Source organism: Mastigoproctus giganteus, chromosome 1 (genome assembly GCF_048544385.1).
Source record: "Mastigoproctus giganteus isolate SK-2022 chromosome 1, ASM4854438v1, whole genome shotgun sequence".
NCBI lineage: Eukaryota > Metazoa > Arthropoda > Arachnida > Uropygi > Thelyphonidae > Mastigoproctus > Mastigoproctus giganteus.
The window spans coordinates 26,219,957-26,243,937 of record NC_143575.1 but is presented as its reverse complement, the minus strand read 5'-3'; the positions used below and the strand labels follow the sequence as shown (position 1 = coordinate 26,243,937).

Below are 23,981 nucleotides of genomic sequence, written 5' to 3'. Positions count from 1 at the left end.
TACAAATGTATATATATATATATACACACACACATGTTTTTAAGATGTGTATATATATATTTGAAAAAGAAAAACTACAACTGTATAAAAACAAAAAAGAATCATATACAGTATGACTTATGTTTATATGATAACAATGATATATGCACACATAGCTGAATTCTGTTATATTCAACTACAAAATGGTTAACATTCTTCAATAAAATCAAGGTTTTACAACAAATAAAAATATCTGTGAAATTAATTGCACATTTGTTTAATCATATTCTTCAATTATATCCACCTGTTTGTTCTCATGTTCAAAATGCCTACAATCAGTATGCTTAAAGAACTTGCTTTACTAATACCTGAATATCAGTCAATGAAAAACATTCTTGCCCTTGTAAATCAGCAGCTGATTCCACAGATGACCCTTCATGAGCAATATTTGGCCAATATCGAACAATACCTTCAGGAGACACTGCCAGAGCTGCTGGCATTTGTGATTCTTTATTTGGGAGTACACATACTAATTCTGCTTTGTGTGCAAGATCACTTGGCGGAAGGGTTAATTCTCTACAGTATGCTACCTAAAAATAAAAATAATAAAAAAAAAAAAAATCAGAAACAAAAAAATATATGTTCTAACAATTTAGAAGCTGAAGCTCAAGACTTAATGGGGAGAGTATCACTGTTTTACAAAAACTATAAACAAATTAATTACCATAACACGTATATACATTCTATGGTTACGGATTTATTAGCTGATCTTTATATTAGAGTAAATGATTTTATTTTCTCTAATGGCAGTGATTCCTCATATGCAGCATTCTCATGAGTTAAAACTCACCAAAATATGATCAAGAAACTGATACGCAAATTGTTAAATGTTAATCAGAAAAGAAAGTTCTGATCCTTTATGGCAGTAGTTTTCTGTAAAATGCTAAAAACAAATGCTAATATTCTAAGCAGTGACTGAGGAGAATTTCTAATGCAAGAACAAATTACAGTAAATGTAAACAACTCTCCCTACTAATAAAATGGAATTTGGACTAATTTTAACAACTTACCAAACATTGAGGATGGACTATTTTTGTCCTCTTTGTTGGTGACAAATAAATAACTTGATTTAAATTAACCTAAATTAACATAACTCTAAGTAGTACTACTACTTGTTCAAGATGGCAAGAATGTCCAGCCTTCCAGGATATGAAGAAGGCACAATAATGAAGCTGTTGTTGTTGTTATTGTTATTTTGGTTTTTAGGAGCATTAGCAACTAAGGCCATATTGCTCCGGGAATATGCGGTGGTCATTCCCTCACCTTTCCACATCCTCTGTATTTGACAATAACGAAGCAACAATATTGTAATGGGTAATGATATCATATCAGCATTTAAGGAGAGCTTTGGTTTGCTATCTCTATCTAGAGCCTGATTGGCTGTGATGAGGTCAACTGCTGTTGTATAGACACCAAAGTTCTTACTGCTATTCTGGTCAATTTTCTAGGGGCCATTGTTTGGATGTTCATTGGTTGTTTGGTTTTTTAAGGAGCATTAGCAACTAAGGCCATATTGTTCCGGGTTATGCGGTGGTCATTCCCTGACCTTTCCGCATCCTCCGTATTTGGTGGTGACGAGCTCGAACCCCGGTTTAATCAAGAAGCGTGTGCTACGCACTGCTGCTCCTTCCCACCTGGCTACAGAGGCACCGATGTTCATTGGAATGACTCAGATTCTGCCTTATGTATATTCTATACTGTAGCTAGAGCTTTTGCCGTCCGGGGCAGTCCCTGAGTTTGCCACCAATAATACAAAAAGTCAAAACGACCTATAGGGAAATATATTAAAACACTGTTTATTTTTGAAGTAAAACTTTAATTCCAACATTCTAAAATGTTATTTTTCTTGCTTTTCTGTTAGCAAAATCGTCGATGACATTGTCGAAGTCTATTTCTTCACTCAGTTGCTGTTCTATAGACAGCATGGCAAGATTTCTTAAAAGCAAGGTACTCATTTTAGATCTTAGGTAATTCTTAATTAATTTTAATTTAGAAAAACTCCTCTCACAACTAGCAACACTTACAGCAATTGTGAGGGAAATTCACAGTAGTATTACAATATTTGGAACTGAGTTCTCGAGATTGTATTTTAGAATAAACTGCAAAAGTTCAAGGGGACCGTCCTTCCGCGTCTCTGTTTCGTCTTGCGTAGCAGCAACAAAAATAAAACTCTGAAGTCTTTTTCTCTCAACAAGGAACTCTTCCTTATTAATGTCATCGTGATCATGATTTAGTTGACATTCGTATTTATCATTCAAAAGATTCGATGGAGTAAGGAAGGCATATTTTTCAGCAAGAACATGAAGCTGTTGAAATCTCGTGATTTCTTGGTTGTTGTCATTTGGTTTTTAGGAGCATTAGCAACTAAGGCCATATTGCTCCGGGGATATGCGGTGGTCATTCCCTGACCGTTCCACATCCTCCGTATTTGGTGGTGACGGGCTCGAACCCCGGTCTAATCAAGAAGCGTGTGCTATGCACTGCTGCTCCTTACCACCTGGCTACAGAGGCGCCGTGATTTCTTGGATCACTCTTTCCAGTAAAAAAAAAATTTCTCTCCTCAACTCAGTTCTCTCCTCAAGTGCCACCTGGGGCAGACCGCCTCCCCCACCTAGCTACGCCACTGTGTATATTCTACATTCATATATATATGTAGATTAGTGAGCAGGTGGAGTGGGTGTTGTTTGGAAATGAACCTCTGATTTTGCTCAGCTTAGGGTCCAAATTTTTGAAACGGGCTAACCAAGAATGGAGGAAGAGGAGAGAGGATAGCAAATACGAACACAGAACACCTATGGAAGAATCTTGGAAAGACCAATGAAAACTAGCAGAGAATCCCTACAAGATCAGCAAACACAGTAGCAAGAAATTTGGTAGCCATACAACAGCAGTCAACTTCATCACAGCCAATTTAAACCAAATATATATTAAAAATGCAACTAGAAAAGAGGACAAAATATATAACAAGCTGTTAAAATTAATTAATCCAAACTGTCATTAACACTGTTTTTCCCAAGTATACAGAGATGCAGTCAGAGTTGCTGATATAAAAAGTCTTGTTTTAAACTAAAGACATTATTTTAATGAGGCTTGCTATATCTTTTTTTTTTCTTTAACAAAATTAAAGTACAGGCATACCTCGATTAACGAATAGGATGCGTTCCACGAAATTACTTCGTTAAGCGAAACTTCGTTTTCAGAGGTAAAAATACTATGGCCAGAATAGGGATACGTTCCTACTTAAAGAAAATGAAAAGCTTTTTTTCGAACAAAGAAAAGTTTTATTAAATAAACAGTCAACTTACATACAAAGTGAAATCACATTTTAAAATATGAGGTTAAAGTTGATTGTTTATGCTTTTTTTCTCTTTCATTTAACAATTGCCTATACGGAGTTATTGCATTTAACACTGATTGCTTAACTATAACACTTCTTCCTAAATCAGGATCATTTTCACTAAAAAAATTTAAAACGTTTTCAATGTCATTTAAGCACCTTTTTAAATCTTTGGTTGTTAACACTTTTTCGGCAGGAACTTCTTTAACTTCGCCTTCATTATCTTTGTCTTCGTTGCTAACAAGGTTTTCTAAATCTTCCACTGAAAAACCATCATCTTCTGCATTCAATAAATTTCTAACATCCTCTTCATCGACATTTTCGAAACCTATTGATTGAGCCATCTGGATAACTTCATTTCTAATTTCTTGGATGTTATTTTCTTCTTCTAGTACAACTTCTGGCCATATTTTGCGCCAAACTCCATTTAAACATTTCTTAGTGACTTCTTTCCAAGAACTATCAATGTTTTCAATTGCGTTTTTAATGGTGTAGTTTTTCCAAAAAGTTTTAACTGTCATTTCCTCTTTATCCTCTAGTTCAGGTAAATTGCTTAAAATTCGACGCAGATAATAAGCTTTAAATGATGCTACTACTCCCTGATCCAATGGTTGAATCAGGAAAGTTGTGTTTGCTGGAAGAAACACAACTTTGACAGGAATGCATGTGTCCAACGTGTTAAGATCAGTAGGATGTCCCGGAGCATTGTCTAACAACAAAAGAGCTTTTTCTTCAAAGTTGTTTTTTTTTGACAATACCGTTTTACTCCAGGACAAAAGTGGTTAACAAACCAATCAGTAAATAACTCCTTGGTAACCCACGCTTTTCTATTTGCTTTCCATATTACAGGTAAATTCATTTTTATGTTACCTTTTAACGCCCTCGGATTTTCTGAATGGTAAACTAATAACAATTTTAATTTATAATCGCCAGAGGCATTTGATCCAAAGAGTAACGTTAAACGGTCTTTGGCTGCTTTGAACCCAGCAGCTGATTTTTCTTCAATAGAAATGAAGCTTTTTGTTGGTAGCCGTTTCCAGAACAAACCGCTTTCGTCAACATTGAACACCAAATTTGGTGGAAAATTTTCACGTTCAATTATTTCCTTTAGTTTTTCTGGAAACTTATTTGCAGCTTCTCCTGTTAATTTTGCACTATGAATCCTGGCCCGTTTTTTTAAATTTCTCGAACCAACCACGAGAAGCCCTAAAGGTTTCCGTAATTTCTTCAGTTTGTTTAGATTTCAGGTGATTAAACAAAAATAATGCTTTTTCTTGAATCACCATTTGACTTAAAGGCATATGACGTTGTGACATATCATCTATCCACAAACTTAACATTTTCTCCATTTTTTCTAAAATTGGATTCCTTAAGCAAGTTAATGTAACATCTGTACAATTCTGAGCAGACTGTTTTATTTTTTCTGATTGACTTAGTATAGTTGTTAAAGTTGATTGCGCTAATCCTAAAGAATGTGCCACATCGGATTTTCTTTCGCCGCTTTCAACACGTCGTACGATATTTAGTTTAGTTTCCAAAGAAATTGCTTTTCTTTTCTTTGATTCTGACATTTTAATTAACTAAAACAAAAATATTTCTATTAAAATTTACAAAATCTACGTTATGTAATGCTACAAAGAACCTACGTCGATTATTGCAATGCGCCACACTGAAACAACGTCAAATCATGTAAACAACAACTAAATTATGCGATTGACGCGCAAAACTGTTATAACAGACACGCCCGCAGCTCGGGAATACGTAACGAGTCGCCGTCAGTCACCAATCGAATGATTGTCGGGCGTTGGTCTTAAATTGGAATATTTTTTTATGTTAAATGGGGCTTGAAATTGCCGACTTCGTTATATCGAGGCTTCGTTATCAGAGGTAACGTTAACCGAGGTATGCCTGTATATAACATCTTACTCCATGCATTAGTTAATTAATCTAGTTTACTGAAATTCTGACCATAAGATGCTAAAAATGTTTCTCCTTCACCTAGTAAATTCAGTTTATTAAACTAATATATATAGAAACACCTACCATATTTCTTGTCCCCGTGTCTTGTTTATACTTCCACACAAAAAGCATTCTTCCACAAACCAGACAAGCCCAGCCATTACTAGAAATCTTAGATGATATTTCAGTTCCTCCTGTAATATTATTTTTAAAAAATTAAATACTCAATTAACATAACCTATGGACTTTGACTGTATGCATGTTGCGCAAATAGCAAAATTGAGAATAATTCACAGCATGAAACTCTGTAAAAATAATAAAAATAAATTTTCTGTTTATACTCCGGGACGACCAAACGGTCAGAGGAGTTCACAAGATAGGCAGAATACAAGAAACAGCACCGTATTCAGTAGTCACGGGATTGAACCCCGGTCACTCAAGGCACGTGTACTTGTGTGCCTAACCACTAGGCTATGGCCCCATTTGAGAAACCTAAAGAATTTCCCAAATTGCAGATAGGAACTGAACCCAGACATTTTCAAATTAGTGTCAGGTGTTGATGTATTGTGCTGACTAAGCTGCCATGGAAGAGGGATAAACATATGGATATAAAAAAATTCAGTAGGGGGAAAAAGAGTAATGGGTGCGAAATTAATTGCGGCAAACTGGGTAAAAGCAAACAAAAATTACAGTAAACCGTTGATTATGTGGGCTTATGGTTTAAAGTAGAAGCAATGATAATTCTGAGAAACATGGATAAACCAAAAATTAATTTATTTTTTAACTCATGAGTCACTTTTTATAGTGTTCATAAAATATACATGAGTAATGTTTGATTAGAACTTAAGTCAATCTATAACACTGATAAAGTATACATGAATAACTTAAGTATTAAATTTTCAATAGAAAAAAAAAATTATGAATTAATAAAATTAGCAGTTTTACACATTTTCTACCTTATATCAGTATTAAAACAGACAAACAATGGAAGAAATTGATTTTCTGCATCTGTCAAAATTATTTTTTAAATTTCTCAATCATTCATCCCATCACAAAAAAAAAAGTAACTACAGTTGCCTCCTCTATAACACAGTTCGCTCAGTGCTTGTTCCTTACAGCATTCTGTATTTCTTGATATCATTCCCCAGAGTTGTGCTCTGTAACCCCAAAATAACACTATTCATATCAAAAGCCTTTGCAGGAGTTACTCATTAGTAGGTGTCTGGGTGCCTGAGAGGTACTGTTGAAAAAAAATTTATGCCCTATGATACAGAAATTAACAAGAAAATGGTTAAACTGCCAACCAAACTTGAAATCGACCGAAAACCAAGGGCTGTCATTTAAGCTTCAATTCTACATTTCCATTTAGACTTTTTTCCTGAAAACCTTGGGAGCAATCTCTGGTGAACATGGTGAAAAGTTTCACCGGAATATTTCTCAAATGGTAAAAACGTAGCAGGGAAAATGGAGTCCAAATACGTTGACACACTACTGTTGGAATCTCATACAGGAGACACCAATGGACGATTATAAAAAGCAAAAAATGACAAAATTAGTGTGACATTTTCTTAAAATATGTGAAATCTTTTTTACTAGAAACTTTTCTGAATGTGTGTAAAACTCAAATTATGGTGATTGGTGATAATCTCGGTTCAGTAAAGTGAAGATTAATGGACAAGATATTAAGAAGTTGATGAATTTGATTACTATTTTCTCATTAGCATTAGCAAAGGCACATGATGCAAAAAAGCAAGCTTATATAGCATCAGCCAAAAAAAAAAAAAAAAAAAACCCTTATTTCACCCATCCACTCGCTCCAAATGTTTGTCAAGTTCTGCCATGAATCTATTTAAGCTATCAACTTCTACAATGACAGATGGAAGTTTGCCCCAGCAATCAACCACCCGCTGGCTAAAGGCAAACTTCCGCACATCTATCCTACAACCGTCTTTCCTCAATTTGAATTTATGCCCTCTCGGGCGATTATTCTGAGCAAGAGGAAGAATCCTATCAGCATTGAGCATGCTCAAACCATTCAAGACTTTATACACCTCAATCAGATCACCTCACAGGTGCCTAGTCTCCAGACACTATAATTTGCAAAACTTAAGCCTTTCTTCATAAGAGCAACCCTTTGTTCCATTCACTAATCTTGTTGCAGGGATAAGGAGGTGATTATCCCCTTATACAAGGGGATAATCACCTCCTTATCCCTGCTTTTTGACTTTAATACTTTCTCCCTTAAAACTGGTCGGGGTTACAGCAATGTCAAACAACAAGGAATTTTAACAGGAAGTGAAAAAAAAAAAAAATAAATAAATTTTTTTGCCAACTACTGTAATGTGAAGATGAAATGCAATCAGAAAAACTTTTTGTTGGAAATTGGATTCTAACTGCATTCTGAAAACACTGAATTTGGGTGAATGCCAGATGTTCACTCCATTTTGTGGTTTTTAATGATTTGACAATTAACGGTATCAGAGCTGTTATTTTAAATAATGTAAATACAATATACATATAGTGTTCTATAATTTTAAGGTAAGTTTTCTTGCATTTTATTGAACATATACTGTATTTACACTCAGTGATCACTGAATTATGACCACCCCATCATAAAAGGCCTATGCTGCATAGCTCGCAGTATAAAAAGCCGAACAGCTTCATACGGCAGACCGGCTGCTAGTCAGTACACCGGACCAAATCTATTTGTAACTCTCTAGGCGGCTTCCAGATCAGCTAGTGTATAATCTTGCTACCTCTACTCTACTCTGCCAGATAGTGACTGGAGGGAGTCCAAGTAGTGTGTATGTGGGGGGCATTGTCAAGGCCACGTTATGTCAAGGATCTGGGTATATTCTTTCCATGTGTACGCCATATCCAAAAATTTCATTACTTCATACAGCAGGTCCCACCCACTTTTTCTTGATATTGAATACACCATGAATTGTCAAACTAACAGAGTAAGCTTATCTGCGAAAAGATCTAAATCTCCCAAGGACTTCCTAATTCATTTCACAAATATACTTGGTCTCAATTCTAATCTCAACAACGTCCATTTCCACTTGCAGTCTGCCAAACCCCATGTACTTTTTTCTGACAGAATCTCAGTTATCGGCTGATTCAACTACTGCTCATCTCAGTTGCCCAAATTATTCGCTGTATGATTCCTTTTGCCTCAAAGGTAGTCCTTGTGCATATGTCCATTCCGACATTCCCTGTCAGAGACTTGGTAATTTGGAATCTCCTCTTTGCGATTTTCTCTGGCTTAAAATCTCTCTACCTCATCGTGTGAAATTCATCTGTTGCCTCTACCATTCTCCCAACTCCACTAATCACTTGGAGCACTTTGACTTACTCTCTTTACAATTTGACTTTTTCCAATCCAATTTTCCTAACAGTGAGGTAATTTTCCTTGGTGATTTTAATGTTCAGAACTCCAGCTGGCTTCCGTTTTCTAGTCACACCGACCCAGCTGGTCCAGATGCTGAGGCTTTTGCAATTACTAATGATCTTGCACAGATTGTACATTTACCTACAAGAATACCAGACAATCCTAATCATACAGCCAATATGCTTTATCTTTTTCTCACAAAAAACCCTTCTAAGTACACGGTTGAAGTGAGAGGTCCTTTAGGGACTTCAGATCACAACTTGGTGATTGTCTCTACTCCAATGGAACCTTTATCTCATGGCTATTCTCAACCTCGTGTTGTTTGGCATTACAAGAATGCAAAATGGGATGACCTGCAAGCCTTCTTTTCTTCTTTTCTTTGGTCAGATTACTGTATCAAAACTTCTGATGTCAACGTTTTCTCAGGTCGTGTCAGTGAAATTATTCTTTCAGGAATGGAATCCTTTATCCCACACTCCACTTTAAAATCTCGTCCTTTATCTAAACCTTGGTTTTCCAATAAATGTGCTAAGGCTGTTCAAGAAAAGAACGCTGCATATCGTAATTGACTTGTTTCTAATTCTTCAGTTTCATTTTCTGCCTACACCAAAGCTCGCAACAATTGTAAAGCAGTTATTAATCAGTCAAAACTAGAGTTTGAACAGGCTAAGAGTAGAAAACTTGCTTCTTACCCTAATGGTAGCCGAGCATTCTGGTCTCTTGCCAAAGCTATTGGCTGCAACTTTTGCCCATCTCTGCTCCCACCTCTGTCCAAACCAGATGGTTCTGTTGTCACTTCAGCCAAGGATAAAGCTGACCTGCTAGCATCTCATTTTTCTACCAACTCATGTATTAATGATCTTGGTAAAGAACATCCCACCATTTCCAACACACACCATTCAATGCCTCCTGTGGTCTTCCATCAAAAGGATGTCAGAAGGATTTTGACGAATGTTGATGCTAAGAATTAACCCCAGGGGCTCACATCTGGCGAGTATGGGCTTGGCACAACCAGGGTCCTGAGCTGGATATCATCATTCTTCTCTTTCTTGGTGATTCCCTTTTGACTCTCTCTCTCTCTCTCTCTCTCTCTCTCCCTCTAAGGGTAACTCGGGAATTTTTTTTTTTTTGGCTGGTGCAGCATAAGCCTCAGGCTTCCTTGCACCATATAGCTGATAATAATAATAATCATAATAAAAAAGCTCCAGGTCCTGATAGTATTTCTCCACTTGTTCTCAAAACCTGTGCTCCCGCTCTTTGCTGCCTTTTTTCACTTTCTTATTCCAAAGGTGTTTTTCCTTCTGCTTGGAAATTTGCTCATATCCAGTCAGTTCCCAAAAAGGATGACATCCCTCCCATCCAATTATCGTCCCATTGTAATTACTTCTACTCTTTCTAAAGTAATGGAGAAATCAATTAAATGCCAACTCTTAAACTATCTAGAAACCTTCCATCTGATCAACTATCGCCAATATGGATTCAGTCAGTGTCGATTCACTGGTGATATTCTGGCTTATGTTACCCATTTGTGGACAAATTCAATGGAAACGTTTGGTGAAATACAAGCAGTTGCTCTTGACATCTCAAAGGCTTTTGATCGTGTTGGGCATAAAGGTCTTCTAAACAAGCTTCCATCTTATGGTTTCCCAACTGTTTTTTGTAATCGGTTATCCAGTTTTCTCTCTGATCGCTCACTGAGGGTGATGGTATATGGCTCTCTGTCTTCTAACTTTTCCACTAATGCCGGTGTCCCCAAAGGTTCAATTCTTTCTCCCACCCTTTTCCTCTTGTATATTAATGACCTTCTTCCATTGACTGGAAATCCTATCCATAGTTTTGGCAATGATAGCACATTGCATTCCACTTTCCATTTTGGAAACCTTGCCTCTCTCAATCAGCTTCAACTTCTCGAATATCCACTACCAATTGCTTAAATTCTGATCTCCAGGTAATTCTCCTGTGGGGCAAAGACAACTTAGTTGATTTCAATCCTTCTAAAAATCGATCTTGTCTTATATCTCGCAAAAAGGATTCTTTTGCTCCTATGCTTATTTTTGGTGACACTGATTTCTAGGCAAAATGATATATCTCTTTTGGGGATTACCCTAACCTCTAATTTCTCTTGGCACAAGCACATTACAAATATTGCTTCCTCTGCATCTAAAAAACTTGGTTTTCTCTTTCGCTCTCGGCGTTACTTTTCTTCCAAACAGCTGTTCACTCTTTACAAATTGCAAATCCACCCTACCATGGAATATTGTTCCCACATCTGGGGTGGTGCACCCAAAACCTCTCTCAGGCTTCTTGATTCCATTCAGAAGAGAGCAGTTAGGTTAATTAATGACTCAATTCTAACAGAGTCTCTCCACTCACAGTCTCATAGACGTACTGTTTCTTCTGCATGCCTCTTCTACAGATACTTCCATGGGCACTGTTCTTCTGAATTGGCTTCTTTAATTTCCGCTCTCTCTTTCAAAACAGTCCAAACACGTGCCGCCACCAGCCAACATCCATTTACTGTCCAACTTCAAATTCACAGACCCAACTTTTCATCTTTGTCGTTTACTTATTCAACTGCCGGTCTCTGGAACAACCTTCCTTCGTACGTATTTCCTGAAAATTACAGTCTACAGATGTTCAAGTCCAATGTCAAGAAATATCATCTTTCATCTTCTCAATATCCAACCCAAGCACGGTACTAAGTACTATAGGTTCTAATACATGTCGTGTTTGGGGTTTACATAAAAAAAAAAAAAAAAATACAGTAGAGCAGTGATAATTTGCATCTAGTCGTGCAAGTCAGAGTGAGGAAGTAGAAGTTATGGGAGGAAGTAAAAATATCACAGTATTTCAGAAGAGTATTATTGTGGGAGCTCATGCATCAGGTGCTTCCATATCGAAAATGGCACATCTTGCCAGTTGCTCACGGCCCACTGTGGTTATGGTGTCAAATGGTTCAAATCACCTCCTGCTGTCAGAACTGTAAAGTATTATGAAAGGTGGATGTTTGTGGTAAGCAAAGGGTGTACTGCATTGTATGGACTCGACGGCAGGTCACTGTGCAACAGCTAATGTGGCTATACAATATGGGGAATGCAAGAACAATATCCTGTACAATCAGACATAATAGATTAATAGTAGCTGCTGGCAGAGGTGAAAGTGATCCTTGCACTACTTCTATTCGAATGAGCAGCAGCCTGGAAAACAAGGTGCGGGGGATTTCAGAGACAGATGGGAGTCATTGCGGAACAAGTAAATACATAGTCTGTGTTAGGGATAGCTAAGAATAAGAACAGGTGCATGAATACTTGCAGGTATACCAATGCTAAAAGTTTATTAAATAATTTTGGTGAACTTGAGGTGTTGCTCAAAACATCAAAGACAGATATTGTTGGAATATTAAAGATGTGGTGTAGCACAGATATAAGGAATGCAGAATTGGAATTTGGGGAGTACAATGTGTAAAGAAAGGATAGATAGGATAGCAAGGGAGGAGGAGTTATGCTGTTTATTAAAAAACATAATATCTAAGGAAGTGCATCCAGTTGAAATAGACAGTGCGATGTTGAGTTAGTTTGGTGTGATATAAGCACTGGAAAGCAAAAATGAGGGTAGGAGTGTGTTATAGGCCTAATGACTCTAATGAGTACAACGAACAATTGGACAGAGAAATAGAATGGGCAAGTAAATCAAATTGTCTTATAATGTGGGATTGTAACTTCCCAGATATTGACTGGAACTTGTGGGTTGGTCACTCACACACTAGCAAGACCTTTGTAGTAGTAGTAGTGGCATGTGATGCAAGAAAGCAAGTGTATGAGCTTATGCAGCATCAGCCAAAAAAAAAAAAGAAATTTTTTTTTTTTGCCTGTCCAGTTCCTCCTTAAATTTATTTAACCTATCAACTTCCACAAGGACAGATGGAAGTTTGTTCCAGCAATTAACCACCCACTGGCTAAAGGGAAATTTCCGCACATCTAATCTACATCTGTCTTTTCTTAATTTGAATTTATGCCCCCTTAGGTTCGTAATCTGAACAAGTGGAAGGATCCCATCAGAATTCAGCATTCTCAACCCATTCAAGGCCTTATACACCTCAATCAGATTACAGCTCAGGTGCCTAGTCTCCAACCACTGCAATTTGCAGAACTTAAGCCTCTCCTGGTAGGAGGATTGCCTCATTTCCCTCATCAATCTTGTTGCCCTTCTCTACACATGCTCAAGCAAATCTATATCCTTTCTAAAATGAGGCCTCCGGACCTGTACGCAGTACTCAAGGCATGGCCTGACCATTGTCTTATACAGAGGGACAATCACCTCCTTTTCCCTTCTAGCAAAATTCCTATATACAAAGGGTACTAGGAAAGTTTTGCAATATGACGCAACAATGAATCACAGGAAGCTGCTTGTTGCTGCATGTTGAGACATGTTCATACGTGCATAGTAGCCGCCGCGCCAAGTCGATGGGCTCAGTTATTCATTAGTAGTGAGAGTGTAAAGTGCTTGTGATGGCATCGTGGTCACGAAATGAGATAAGGACAGTTTTGCGGTATAATTTCGTGCGTGGTTTAACCATAGACCAGTGCTTAGAAGAAATGACTCTTGCACTAGATGATGATTGTCCACATCGTACAACGATATTCAGGTGGTATAGAGAATTCCAAAGGGGAAATTTCACTCTGGAGGATTCTGAGAGGCCGGGAAGGCCACGAACGTCAGTTACGGAGGAAAACGTTACTGCTGTGAGGAAAATGCTTGACGAAAACAGGCGAGTGACCTACCAACAGATAGAGGATACTTTGGGCCTAAATGCACCAGCAATTCGTTCGATTCTGCAAGATCATTTGCACGTGAAGAAACTTTGTTCTCTCTGGGTGCCGCATCAACTGACTGAAGAGCAGATGACACGACGTGTGACTTGGTGCCGGGAGATGTTAAAAAAGTTTGATAAGGGACAATCTCGGTATGTGAACAACATCGTGACAGGTGACGAGACTTGGCTGTACTATTACGATCTGCCGACCAAGGCTCAAAACAAAGTTTGGGTCTTTGATGATGACGACACACCCATAATTGTCAGAAAATCCCGATCTGTAAAGAAGAAAATGATAGCTGTATTTTTCAAATCGAGTGGAATTGTGGAATGTGTCGTTTTGGACACGCAGAAGACAGTCACAGCTAAGTGGTATACTGAACAATGCCTGCCTAAAGTCATTGGATCTATGAAGAACCTGCGGCCAAAGTCAAGAATGGACACCTGGTACCTCCATCACGATAATGCTCCAGCTCACCGCGCCAAAGCCTGCACCGAATATTTGACCACGACAGGACTGAAACTTCTCGAGCACCCTCCCTACAGTCCAGACCTTGCTCCCTGCGACTTTGCACTGTTCCCGCATGTGAAAATGAAGCTAAAAGGGAGGCGGTTTTCCAGTGATGAGGACCTTCTACGGGCTTGGGACAACGAGTGTGCTTTACTCCCTAGTGAAACTTGGCAGAACTGGTTTAAAGATTGGTTTCGGAGGATGGAGAGGTGTATTGAATGTAGAGGAAATTACTTTGAAAAAATTAAATAAACAAAGCTGTATTGCAAAACTTTCCTAGTACCCTTTGTATATATCATTGACAAAACGTCATGTCCTGCCCTGGCAGCCTGTCAGCATTGCTCAGAAAACTTCATATCTGACTGCACAATTACTCCCAGGTCTTTTTCATTTTCTACCACCTTAAGTGTAGTACCACACAGTTGGTACGTTTCTCTAGGGTTACTTCTACCCATATGCAGTAGTTTGCATTTGTCAAAGTTAAACTTCATTTGCCGCTTCTTAGCCCATCTGCCCAAATTATCTAGATCCTGTTGCAGTAGCACACTGCCATTACTGTCATTAACAACTCTGCCAACCTTTGTATCATCTGCAAACTTTGACACTAAGCCTGATATACCTTCATCAATATCATTGATAAATATACAAAACAACAGTGGACCCAACACCGAACCCTGTGAGACTCCCCTAATAACATTAGTCCACAAAGACCAGCGTCCATTGATACCACCCTCTGTCTTCCCCAACTCAATCATCCCTTTATCCATTGTAGCAACTTACCCTTAATACCATTCTGCTACAATTTGTACAGTAGTCTTCTATGTGCAACAGTGTCAAATGTTTTCCTGAAATCCAAGTATATGATATCAAAATTATTTTTTGCATCCAGTTCCTTTGTAACCACACCATAATATCCAATCAATTTGTCAGACAAGACTTTCCCTTAACAAACCCATGTGATGTGTCTGAATTATTGCTGCAGTCTTGTCTAGATCCTGCAATGCATCTTTAACCAGTGACTCCATTATTTTACCTGGAACAGAAGTTAAACTAACTGGTCTGTAATTACTCGTGTCACCCTATGATCCCGCTTTGTGAATTGGGGATACATTTGCAAATCTCCAGTCCATGGGTACCTTCTCTGAGTCCAAGGATGGTCTCATAATCATGGTAAAGGGTTTTCTTAGTTGCTTTGCCACCTCCTTTAATATAACTGGATAGATCCCAACCACCCCAGGTGCCTTTCTTATGTTTAACTTCAACAATTTCTACTCCACTTTATTCTCAGTTATTACAAAATCGTTAAGCACCCTGCTATAATTTGATAACCTTCTGACATTTTCAAACCTTAATAACTCCTCATATGTGAATGTAAATGCAAAATACTCATTCAGTTTATTTGCTATCTGAGCAGGATTATAAACAGTCGAACCATCGATATCAAGTGGACCAATCAGATTCATCCCCTTCCTTTTAGAGTTTATATAGTAAAGAAATCCTTGCTGTTTTTCTTAGCATCCTTTGCCAAAGATTTCTCATAATCTGCCTTCACCTGCCTAACGTCCTTTGTGACCTGATTACAGACTAGCTTATATCTCCCATAGACTTCTGAGTCGCTTGATAATTTATATGCATCCCATCCTTTTTCTTCTTTGTCACGAGTCTCATTAGTTTATTTGATAACCATTTAGGCCTAAACCTTGAACAATATTTCTTAATAGGTATGAAACTTTTAGTAGCTTCTACGATTAATTCCTTGAATTTTTATTATTATTTGGTTTTTAGGAGCATTAGCAACTAAGGCCATATTGCTCCGGGATATGCGGTGGTCATTCCCTGACCTTTCCGCATCCTCCGTATTTGGTGGTGACGGGCTCGAACCCCGGTCTAATCAAGAAGCGTGTGCTACGCACTGCTGCTCCTTCCCACCTGGCTATGGAGGCGCCTAATTCCTTGAATGCTTACCACTTAGAATTTACTGTTGGTAACATCGTCAGTTGATCCCACTGTACAGAATTTAAAAACTGTCTGAGACCACTATACTCACCTTTACGGAAGCAAAATCCCTTTCCTTTACCCCTGATGGTAATTATATCTTTGTGGATTTATTAAATGATTGTTTCTGCAGCAGCATGTTCAAGAGGCAACCAGGTAGGGTTATATTCTTGATCTGATTATCAGCAGTGATTATTTGTGCATTAAGAATTTGCAGATAAAGGAACCATTAGGTGGCAGTGATCATAGTGTACTGATGTGGAATTTACTGAAAGAGGTAACTACCTTTAGAAGTAAGAGGAAGGGTCTTTGCTTTCATAAAAGGTGACTACAGTGGTCTGAGACATTTTGTAAATTCTACACAGTGGGAACAACTGATGTTACCAACAGCAAATTCTAAATGAGAAGCATTCAAAGAATTAATCTTGGAAGCTACTAGGCTTTTCATACCAACTAAAAAATATGTTCAAAGTTTAGGCCTAAATGGATGTCAGATGCCATAATTATGAGAGATTCCTTGGACTCAGGGGAGGTACCTGTGGACTGGAGATGTGCAAATGTGGCACCAATTCACAAAGGTGGTTCAAAGGGTGACACAAATAATTATAAACCTGTTAGTTTAACTTCTGTTCCGTGAAAAATAATGGAGTCGCTGGTTAAAGAAGTAATGCAGAATCACCTAAACAAGACTGCAGTAATAGTTCAGACACAGCATGGGTTTGTTAAGGGGAAGTCTTCTCTGACCAATTTGGTTGGATACTATACTGGTGTGCAAAACTTAAGGACCAACACTATTTCTAAAGGTTACAACCACAAAATCTGATGAGAGTAAAAACTGATGAGAGTAGATTCAGTCTCAGCAGCAATTCTGGACGTCAGCTAATCTGGCAAGAGGTTGGCACACGGTATCACCCCGCAAACATCACTGAAAGGGATTGATATGCCGACCAAGGTGTTCTCATCTGGGGAGGCATTATCTTGGATGGATGCACACAACTCCAGATACTGGAAGGTGGTACTGTAACCAGTGCATGCTATTGTACTGTGGTAATCCTTCCCCATGTGTGTCTGTTCCGAGGTGCCGTTTTCCCTGAGTTCATGTTTATGGATGATAACACCACACCCCATCGCACTGCAGCTATTGATATGCTTTTGGAAAGCAAGGACATTATTCATATGGATTGCTTGCCCATTTCCCCTGATCTAAATCCCATTGAAAACATATGGGATGCTCTGGGGAGATGCCTAGCGGCACGTCCACATCCACCAGAAAAAGTTCACCAGCTGAAGATGGCACTGACTGAGGAATGGATAATGTTACCGCAAGAAATTATCAACAACATTATTCTAAGTATGGATAGGTGGTGCAAAGCCTACATCGACATTAGAGGTGGCGATATCTCCTACTGAGGACCACCTCTTCCCTTCGTTCCATCTTTGGCAGTGATGCATCTGTATCATGGCAGCCAGTGCTATGTTGCAATTTTTGAATAAAGTCCCTCCGTACCATTTTGTTTCTGTTGTTGTGTCAGTGTTGTTTCCTTCATCATTTCTGTACAAGGTTCCTTTGCTATGCTTTTCCCATATCCAGGCCACTCCTATGAGAAGCTACAGGTGAAAACCTGACTGTTCCTTAAATTTTGCACACCAGTATATCATGTGGTCACAAAGGAACTGGATGCAAAAAATAATTTCGATATAATATACTTGGATCTTAGGAAAGCTTTTGATACTGTTCCACATGGAAGACTACTGTACAAATTGGAGCAGTATGGCATTAAGGGCTAATTGCTGCTTTGGATAAAAGGATGGTTTGAGTAGAAGAAGACAGAGTATTAATCAATGGACATTGCTCTTTGTGGACTAATGTTATTAGTGGAGTCCCCCAGGGTTCAGTGTTGGGACCATTGTTGTTTGCTGTATTTATTAATGATATTAATGAAGATATATCAGGCTTAATGTCTAAGTTTGCAGACAATACAAAGGTTGGCAGGGTTGGTACTAATGACAGTACACTACTGCTGTTGTTATTTTGGTTTTTAGGAGCATTAGCAACTAAGGCCATATTTCTCCGGGATATGCGGTGGTCATTCTCTGACCTCTCCGCATCCTCTGTATTTGGTGGTGACGGGCTCGAACCCCGGTCTAATCAAGAAGCATGTGCTACGCACTGCTGCTCCTTCCCACCTGGCTACGGAGGCGCTGTACACTACTGCAACAGGATCTAGAAAAGTTGAGCAGATGGGCTGAGAGGTGGCAACTCAAGTTTAACATTGACAAATGTAAAGTACTGCGCATATGGATAGCAGTAACTGCAGAGTAAATTATCAACTGTGCGGTACTACACTCAGGGTGGTAGAGAATGAAAGGGACCTGGTGGTAATTGTGCAGTCAGTTATGAAGTTTCCTGAGCAGTGCAGATGGTTTCTTGGTGTCTTGTCAATGAAATACAGGAATTTTTTTAGCAGGGATAAGGAAGTGATTATCCACTTGTATAGAGCAATGGTCAGGCTACACCTTGAGTACTGTATACAGGTCTGGAGGCCTCATTTCAGCTGCTGGAACAAGTACAGAGAAGGGCAAGATTAGTGAATGGAACAAAGGGTTATTCTTATGAAGAAAGGCTTATGTTTTACAAATTACAGTGTCTGGAGACTAGGCACTTGCAAGGTGATCTGATTAAGGTGTATAAAGCCTTGAATGGTTTGAGCAGGCTCAATGCTGATGGGATCCTTCCTCTTGCCAGATTGTTGCCTGAGGAGACATAAATTCAAATTAAGGAAAGACAGTTGTAGAATTTATGTGCAGAAATTTTCCTTTAGCCAGCAGATGGTTGATTGCTGGAACAAACTTCCATCTGTCACTGTAGAAGTTGACAGCTTAAATAAATTCAAGGCAGAACTAGACAAACATTTGAAGCAAATGGATGGGTGAAATGGGAAGGGGGATTTTTTGGCTGATGCTGTATAAGCTTGCTTTCTTGCATCATAATACGTTGGCATTCGAGGTGAGCGGACGCAATTAGACAGGGCTCCTCAGTTAAGTGGTTTACTTTTGGATAGTGCTTTTAAATATTTGATTTATTTAGATATTGTTGGATTATTTTGTTATAGGTTTTCCTTAACTGTTTGATTTTAATAATATTATAGATATAATTTTTTAAAGTTACTTTCATTGATATTTATTTAATTTTATAATGGTAGTTACGAGATCTGCCTTAAATACGTCACAGGGTATCGTGACTCACACGGAAATAGCAGATGGCGATTTACGGGTGAGTCATGATTTAATCCGTTGTGGAACCTGTGGAATGTTTTCCAAGGTCGACCTGGTGACTAATCCTACCTCACCTGGGGATTCTTTTCTTTGTGATCGATGTAAGGAGTGCACCGATCTAAAATTACAATTTGGTGCACTGATGCAACAATTTGAGTCCCTGAAAAAACAAGTGCTTGCCCGCGAAAATAATGCATCTGGGAGCTCGTCAGGGACTCAAAACTCCAGCAATCTACCAAGTGATGCACACACGATTCGAGCCTCAAAACAGAAAAACCAAGCGAAAACTACTCTGGTTAAAAAGGACATTGTTTTATTAGGAGACTCCATTGTCAGGGAAACGGGGAATATTTTTTGTAATAAAGATAGGTGGAGCAGAACCAGGGTATGTCTGCCGGGAGCAACTATTGATGATGTCACCAACAGATTGTCAGATTTTAAAGGGGGTAAAGAAAATATTATTATTCATGTGGGGACAAATGATATTAAACGTACAGGATCTGACGATTTGTTGGAAAAATACAGGACCATGCTGAGGAAATGTCGCGAGCTAGGCCATAATGTCTATGTGTCTGCAATTCTGCCCAGACACAATAGGAGGGATTATATGTTAAGAGCCTTGTGGATTAACTCAAGACTTGAAGGAATCTGCAAGGCTTGAGGGGGTAAATTTCTATCAGCATGGCCCACACTTGTAGGTAAAAGGAATTTGTTTTGTAGAGATGGGATACACTTAAACAAAGGTGGTGCAAAAGTTTTTGCCAGTATTATTGAGGATACCTTAAAAGTTCGGGGAAACTGCTAGTTAGGGGGGATGTGGGTAATACTGACACGCGTTTATCTGATAATATTGGTCAATGTAACTCTTGCACATACCTTAAGAGTTCTTATCTGTTACCCCAACTGGACGTATTATCTAGATGTTCTGGGGGTAAAGATGTTTCACATGAGCAGGTAGCTAATATCAGGAAAGAGAGACTTAAAAACTTCAAGGGTTGCGTTAGGGTTGTTAAATATACAAGAACAGTAAATCTTAATTGTTTATACAGTAATGTTAGAAGTGTCGTCAATAAAATGAGCGAATTTGAACTGCTGGTTAAAACAAGTAACGCGGACATAATAGGGCTTACAGAGACGTGGTGCCACCCGGGAATTGGGGATGATGAGTTTCAGTACGGCTTGTATAATGTATTTAGGAAGGATAGGTTAGATAGAAGTGGTGGTGGGGTAATGCTTCTTATCAGAAGCAGCCTGAGTGTGACAATAGCTTTCCCGGATTCAGACATTTCACATGCTAGTATAGAGTCTGTATGGTGTGAGATAGTTGGAAATAAAGGTATAATGCAAGTAGGAGTAATCTACAGACCAGGTGATTGTGAAGATTATGACAAAATGTGAAGATTATGAAAAAAAAATTATGACTAGTAGTTGTTGGTGACTCTATTGTCAGGGAAACGGGGAACATGCTTTGTAAAAAGGATAGGTGGAATAGGACCAGGGTATGTCTGCCAGGTGCAAAGGTTGATGACGTTGTAGAGCGGATATCATCTTCTAAGGGCACAAAAGGGGATATAGTTGTACACGTTGGCTTGTGTTTTATTGGCGCATCAGCAGCTGAGGCTATAATGCGTACACGTTGGCACTAATGATATTAAGAGTAGGAGACCGGCGGAATTAATTAGCAAGTACAGGTCACTGTTGAACAAAAGCCGAGAATTAGGGTTGAATTTGAAAGTGTCTGCAATTCTGCCCAGACACGATAGGAGGGAGTATATGATAAGAGCCTTGTCAATCAATTCGGCCCTGGGGAGATTGTGCAAGGGGTAGAATTTTTTTCAGCCTGGACTGTACTTGTTAACAGGAGAGATTGCTTCTACAGGGATGGGATACACTTAAATAAAAAGGGTGCGAGAATTTTTGCTGATGCTGTCGAGGCAGTGTTAGGTGGGTCGGAAAACTGCTAGTTGGGGGGGGATACAAGGACTAATAGATTAACAGTAGCCACTGGCAGAGGTGGAAGTGATTCTTGCACTGCTTCTATTGAAATGAGCAGAAGCCTGAAAAACAAGATGCAGGATATTTCAGAGACTGCTGGGAGTCATTGCAGTACAAGTAAACACATGGGTTGTGTTAGGGTAGCTAAGAATAGAAACAGGTGCATGTATACCTGCGTGTACACCAATGCTAGGAGTTTGGTAAATAAACTTGATGAATTTGAGGTATTGCTCAAAACATCAAAGGCAGATATTGTTGGGATATCAGAGACGTGGCGTCACACAGATATAAGTAATGCGGAACTGGAATTTGGGGAATACAATGTGTATAGAAAGGATAGACAGGACAGGAGGGGAGGAGGGGTTATACTATTAATTAAGAAACACATAAGGTCCAAGGAAGTGAAGCCAGTCGACATCGATGGACAGGGCAGTGTCGAGTCAGTTTGGTGTGACATAAGCATAGGGAAATCAAAATTGAGAGTAGGAGTGTGCTATAGGCCTAATGACTCTGATGAGTATAATAAGAAACTGTACAGGGAAATAGAGTAGGCCAGTAAATCAGAGAGTCTTATAATGGGGGATTTTAATTTCCCAGATATTGACTGGAATTTATGGGTTGGTCACTCGCACACTAGTAAGGCTTTTGTGTATTTATTGGATGATTGTTTTCTACATCAGCATGTTCGTGAGGCAACAAGAGGGAGCAATACTCTTGATCTGATTATCAGTTGTGATTCTTCATGCATTAAGAATCTGCAGATAAATGAACCACTAGGTGGCAGTGATCACAGTGTGTTGAAGTGGGATTTACTCAAGGAGGTAACTACCATCAGAGGTAAAGGGAAGGGTTTTTGTTTTCGTAAAGGCGACTATGATGGTCTGAGACAGTATTTAAATTCTATACAGTGGGACCAACTGATGATGTTACCAACAGCGAACTCAAAGTGGGAAGCATTCAAGGAACTAATCTTGGAGGCTACCAGGCTTTACATACCAACTAAGAAATATTGTTCAAGGTTTAGGCCTAAATGGTTGTCAGATGAACTAATGAGGCATGTGGCAGAGAAGAGAAATGCATGGGATAAATACAAATTAATGGGTGACATGGAAGCCTATGATAGATATAAGTTGGTCTGTAACCAAGTCACAAAGGAGATTAGGCAGGCAAAGGCAGACTACGAAAAATCCTTGGCAAAGGATGCAAAGAAAAACAGAAAAGAGTTCTTTACATATTTAAACTCGAGAAGGAAAGGGATGAATCAGATTGGTCCACTGGATATTGATGGTTCAACAGTTGAGGATCCTGCTCAGGTGGCTAACAATCTAAACGAGTATTTTGCATCTACATTCACGCATGAGGAGTTATTCAGGAAGGAGAATGATGTCGGTAAAGTAAACATTGGCAGTGAGCTGGATGATTTTGTAATAACTGAGAGGAAAGTGGAGGAGAGATTGTTGAGGATAAAAATAAAAAAGGCACCTCGGGTGGATGGGATCTATCCAGTTATAATAAAGGAGGCAGCAAAGGAAGTAAGCAAACCCCTAGCCATAATTATGAGAGCTTCTTTGTACTCAGGGGAGGTACCCATAGACTGGAGATGTGCAAATGTAACCCCAATTCACAAAGGAGGATCAAAGGCTGACACAAGTAATTATAGACCTGTTAGTTTAACTTCTGTTCCAGGTAAGTTAATGGAGGCACTGGTTAAAGAAGCACTGCAGGATCATTTAGACAAGAATTCAGTTATAGCTCAGACGCAGCATGGTTTTGTGAAGGGCAGGTCTTGCCTGACCAATTTGATTGGATACTATGATGTAGTCACAAAAGAACTGGATGCAGGGAATAACTTTGATATTATATATTTGGATCTTAGAAAGGCTTTTGATACTGTTGCACATGGAAGACTGCTGCACAAATTGGAGCAGTGTGGCATTGGAGGCAAATTGCTGCTATGGATAAGGGGATGGTTGAGTGGCAGAAGACAGAGAGTGGTAATCAATGGACACTGCTCAATGTGGACTAATGTTATTAGTGGAGTTCCTCAGGGTTCAGTGTTGGGTCCGTTGTTGTTTTCGGTGTTTATGAATGATATTGATGATGGGATATCAAGTTTAATGTCCAAGTTTGCAGATGATACAAAGGTTGGCAGGGTTGTTAAGGACACTACTGAAGCTATGCTGCTGCATATGGGAAACAGTAACCCCAGAGAACCGTATCAACTCTGCGGTACTACACTGACAGTGGTGGAGAATGAAAAGGACCTGGGGGTAATTGTGCAGGCAGATATGAAGTTCTCTGAGCAGTGCAGACGAGCTGCAAGAGTAGCTCATGGTGTCTTGTCAATGATATACAGGAATTTTTCTAGCAGGGATAAGGAGGTGATTCTTCCCTTGTATAAGGCAATGGTTAGGTCACATCTTGAGTACTGTATACAGGTCTGGAGGCCTCATTTCAAGAAGGATGTAGAGCTGCTGGAACGGGTACAGAGAAGGGCAACAAGATTAGTGAATGGAACAAAGGGTTGCTCTTATGAAGAAAGGCTTAAGTTTTGCAAATTACAGAGTCTGGAGACGAGGCACCGGCGAGGTGATCTGATAGAGGTGTATAAGGCTTTGAATGGTTTGAGCATGCTCAATGCCAATGGGATTCTTCATCTTGCTCA

General features: G+C 39.0%; 1 protein-coding gene across 1 annotated transcript in view; it reads right to left on the bottom strand.

Annotated features, from left to right (window-relative positions):
• Positions 1 to 23,981, bottom strand: part of Nup133 (nuclear pore complex protein Nup133) — a 390,085-nt gene that overhangs the window by 342,039 nt on the left and 24,065 nt on the right. Inside the window, exons 3-4 of the mRNA XM_090386292.1 lie at positions 5,420 to 5,529; positions 348 to 569 (exon numbers count right to left, since the gene is read on the bottom strand). Of these exons, the coding sequence (XP_090242418.1) occupies positions 348 to 569; positions 5,420 to 5,529 (332 nt within the window). The remainder of the gene's footprint in view (positions 1 to 347; positions 570 to 5,419; positions 5,530 to 23,981) is intronic.